We start from the raw sequence: 4,582 nt of genomic DNA, 5'->3' as shown, positions 1-4,582 counted from the left end.
GTTATGTATAAAAACCTACCTAAAAGTAGATATCTTCAAGTCTAAATTATCAAAACTTAAAATCATTGAAGCAAAATGATGTAGTCATTTATTACAAAAAAAGGGCCTCTATTTATGACTTTCACATTTGTACTTTATCTCTCTCTCTTCCTTATTGTCTTATCTACGTGAGTTTAACTATTACGTTCAAAATTCTACTAACTTTCGTAAATAACATTATGGCCCAATTTGATATTCATTAAATTAAATTACATTTTATTTTTCTCTTTCCTATTTTCAACCACACAATCTTTTATAAAATAATATTTCACTTAAATTGAAAAAATTTCCTTCTTTTTCAACCGTTCATTTAAAAAAAAAAAAACATTATTCCACCTATTTTCATCATCGAAAATGTGGGCCAAACAGGTATATGTCCAAATAATGTTTAATCAACCAAGGTATGATTGTTGCTATGTATAGGAGATATTTATGTTTTTTACTTTCATGGGTTAACTTGGCGTACTTGATCTTTCAAGGAGCAAATCATGATTAAATTGAAACTTCAAGGGCCAATTTGTTTTTTTCCCCTCATCCATGTGATATTAGATTATTTCCTTCTATTTTTCATACTTTTGTGACATAGATATGGGATCAAGTGAATAAAACTAGAAAGGATTAAGAAAGACAATGTCCATCGACATAAATTCATCATTAATGTATTCCTCTTCATGAAGACAAAATGCGCATTCATCTTTAAGTAGATTGGCATACTTTTGACAGCTATCCACCAATGCAGGTGAGTTTAGGTCCTCGACAATAAGCCCATGTTTCATATAGATTTTCTAAAACTAATTTTTAATCACACATTTTCAAAATAAAATGATTTTGCACGTGATTCATAATTTTTCGTACTCTTTGAACTAAACACTCTTTAAACAAACACTTTCTGTTACAAAATCTTTTATCTAATTATTTGCTTCATAGAGGCCCTTCGATAGCATTTCTACAGTTCACTCATTTCTATTTAAATACGTCGCTGATAATTTCACATCCAATGATGATGTTGCTAGTGCATTGAACAAAAACTGAAAGATCACGAGCTTTAAAAAACAAATAATAGGATGACGAGAAAGGGCGAAAAGTCGATTGCACATAATGGCCAACGGGAATGGAGTAGGGAGAAAGTTGCTAGGGAAGTGAGTGGCGCCGATTTAGGAGACGAGACTTAGGGTTTGAGAGCTACAATGCAACAGTCACATAGAGGGTTGGGGTTAAGTAGTTGCAAGAAAGATAACTAATTAACACGTGTTAACATGTATTTTTTCTCAAATGCATCAAAATATGAAAAGGTCAAGATAGACATTAAAAAAATAAAGATCAAGGACTAGGACGAGGACGAGGACGAGGACGAGGAAAACAATCATCTAAACATAATACATATAAACAAGATCTTCATATACCATCACTACTCTTTTATTGAAAGAAACATTTATGTCATCATTAATGTATTCATCTTCACAAAGTGCACATTTATATTTAGGTAGAATGGCATACCAACCCATCAGAGCCCTTGAGTTTAGGCAACATAAATTCCTGGTCAACATTTCATACAATTCACTCATTTCTATTTAAACACCTCCGTTGCCATCGTACCATTAAGTAATAACTATTGAAGTTGTTATAGACATGTAAAATGGATAAAGATTGAGGACTGTTGTAGCAATTTTCTCTAAATAACTCATTTACGGAAAGAAACATAGGTCTGTAACTTACAGCTGTCTGTAACTAATGAATCTAATAAAATGAATGAATGAATGAATTGTTATTTAATTATCATCACCTCCCGTATATGCGTGAGAGAAGAGAGAGAGAGAGATGGGTCCTTAAAGATTATGCCCAGAACCTAAACCGAAGCCTCAGCTCAAAGACGTAGCTTCGATTTGCAGAGAGAATACGGAGGACTTCTCTTAACAAAATCAAGAAAAGAAACACTGATATATAGATATATAGTGAGAAAGACACACAGTTATATAGATATGTATGTGTACATATAAAGAAAAATGATTATTCCATTCATATAATTCCAATCAAATCCTCGTTTTCTTTCTTCTTATCCAATATGTAAGTCCTCTTTATATTATGGTTGTTCTTTATTGTTTTTCTTTTCATTCCCTGTTATATTTGTTATCTGTGACGGTGTTTGTTTAAAACACAATTAGTAGATCTATTGTCAATATTTTAATAGTGTTATAGGAAGAACAATGCCAGTTTAAAGCTTTGATTTTGATTTATTATTTTTTACTAGTGCATGTTTTGATCTGAATTTAGGGATCTTGAAAAAGTTTGCTGCTTTTTTTGGATTTATGCATATTTAATTTGATCAAAAGTTATTTTATTGTGGTGATTTGAGGGTTCTTTTTTTTTTTTTAATATGGGCCGTTCTCATTATTGATGAATTTTATTGTTTGAGAAGTATTTTTGACCAATTTAATATTTTCATTAATTCCCATTTGATCCAATTAATAAATATTGCTGACTATGGATTATTGTGCATTATTGATGTAAAATTTATTCGTTTCTTGTAATAAATTCATTATATTAGGTTTTCTTTGATAATGGAACATTCACTCTGAAAATGGTGATGATGAACAAAGCTGAATGGTTGATAGATTCCATTTTTGTTTCTTGACTTTGATAAATAGATAAAACATTTTATATGCATCCAATGATTCTTTTTCTGCACTTTGACAAAATTCGTTTATTTTTCCCGGGATTTTGGGTCGTGAGTAATAATTCTTAGCAGTGGAGTGCAGTTCTCTGTGGAAGAAAGAAGAACTTTGATTTGGTTCGAGGCTAAGAACGAGACATGTTGGAAGACTGGCCTTGTTTGGTTTCAAGGGACTACCTGAGGACCTGCGAGCGAGAAAGCAACTGGCCTTGCATGAGTTATAAGGTGGAAAAAGTTCATCGGGGCAAGCGACTGTTAGAAACTAAAGGAGAAGAAGAAGGTGCTAGAAAGGCATCTAAGCGGTCGAGTGATCATTTGGGTACAGCTCTGTCAATTGGTGGAATTCTGATGCTAACTTCTAACCGATCTGGTAATCAGCGGCATGCACGGGACAACTCTGATTCTAGTTCCCTAATTCCTGCTATTGGTCCCGACAACTCCATTAATTGTCTTATTCGGTGCTCGAGATCTGATTACGGCGCTATTGCATCTTTGAACCGGAGCTTTCACTCTCTTATCAGAAGTGGTGAGCTCTATAAATTAAGGAGGAAAAATGGTGTTGTTGAGCACTGGGTTTATTTTTCTTGCCAACCGTTTGAATGGGAAGCCTTTGACCCAAGTCGTCGCCGTTGGATGCGATTACCAAGAATGGATCATAATCATTGTTTTGTCTTTTCCGATAAGGAATCTTTGGCTGTTGGCACCGAGCTTCTTGTTTTTGGGAAGGATCTTATGTCTCATACCATATATCGATACAGTTTGTTAACAAATTCGTGGTCATCTGGCATGAGCATGAACTCCCCTAGGTGTTTGTTTGGTTCGGCCAGCCTTGGTGGGAGGATAGAAAGAATCATCAAATTTTACTCAAGATTCAATTGAATATTTTCTTCCAGGTAGAGTCTTGAGTACATTCTTTAAAGTTAAACTAGTATTTTCTTTCTTTTTGAATTGTCAAATCCCATTCTAGCAACATAAGAATTTTCAAAGTTGGATGTCACAAAGGAAAGAGAGATTTCCAATAATTTCAAGTAGAAATTTGTTGGTAGGTTTCAGTTAGTGTTTTGGTGATGCTTTTCTTCAAAATTATAGAATTTACTCTCTTGGTTCGGGTCCTTAATTTTCTTGAAATTTTCTTGAAGATAGAAATGTCTTTAACATGTTTATTTCGAACATGGAACATGTAATAAATACAATTAGTGTTGCACTCGATGGGGCTATAAATTGATTCTTCCCGTTTGGTAACCCTTCGTAGTTTTATAGAAGTTTTTGTATGATATTATGCTTCATCTCTTTCTAACTATAAGTGTTTAAGACTTTCATTGCTTAACATGAATTGACCCTCTGATTGATTTCATTTATTTATATTTTGAGTTTCAAGTAATTCAAGGCTTCATGTGTAATTCGTCATTTGTATCTTGGGGGTCAAGATAGAGACCATGCTAAATTTGGCAAAGACAATATCTAGATAACAATAAAATAAACTTCATACTAGGGGAAATCAAATAATTTAAACGAAGTTTGTTTTCTTATTAAGTTACAGCTGAGATTGTAAGGGTCCTATGTCACTGTTTCTTTAACATCGACTCGGAATGACGACCAGCATTGGATTTTATAGTTTGCATGTATGTACAATCCATCAACTTGAAGTTTTGGTAGAATTCATAGATCTTGTTTAGTCTGTGTTTTGGATTTTTAATGCTGCTCATGACAGATTCATTCTTTTAGCTTAACATGGTCTCTATGGAAACTTACAAGTGTGAAAGTTCCCAACATGCACATACATTTGTTTAGGTATTCCTCTGTTTGCATTTCACACTTGCTCTCTTGTTCTCCTGCACGTTCCTTTATTGTTAAATAAATCAAGATGTTGAA

General features: G+C 33.3%; 1 protein-coding gene across 2 annotated transcripts; it reads left to right on the top strand.

Moving 5' to 3' along the window:
• Positions 1 to 1,810: 1,810 nt before the first annotated feature.
• LOC111395598 (F-box/kelch-repeat protein At1g74510-like) lies at positions 1,811 to 3,984 on the top strand. Of its 2 annotated transcripts, none has more exons than XM_023021666.1 (2): positions 1,811 to 2,103; positions 2,796 to 3,984. In XM_023021666.1, exon 2 carries the CDS (start codon positions 2,849 to 2,851, stop codon positions 3,587 to 3,589), a length of 741 nt encoding a protein of 246 aa, XP_022877434.1. In that variant the 5' UTR covers positions 1,811 to 2,103; positions 2,796 to 2,848; the 3' UTR covers positions 3,590 to 3,984. The 2 variants fall into 2 exon arrangements, with proteins under 2 accessions (XP_022877434.1, XP_022877425.1); XM_023021657.1 differs by having other exon boundaries at positions 2,786 to 3,984.
• The last annotated feature ends 598 nt before the right edge of the window (positions 3,985 to 4,582 follow it).

The sequence above is a fragment of the Olea europaea genome, chromosome 1, assembly GCF_002742605.1.
Source record: "Olea europaea var. sylvestris chromosome 1, O_europaea_v1, whole genome shotgun sequence".
In the NCBI taxonomy this organism is placed as follows: domain Eukaryota; kingdom Viridiplantae; phylum Streptophyta; class Magnoliopsida; order Lamiales; family Oleaceae; genus Olea; species Olea europaea.
The sequence above is the reverse complement of the archived record's forward strand: the minus strand, read 5'-3'. Positions and strand labels throughout refer to the sequence as shown.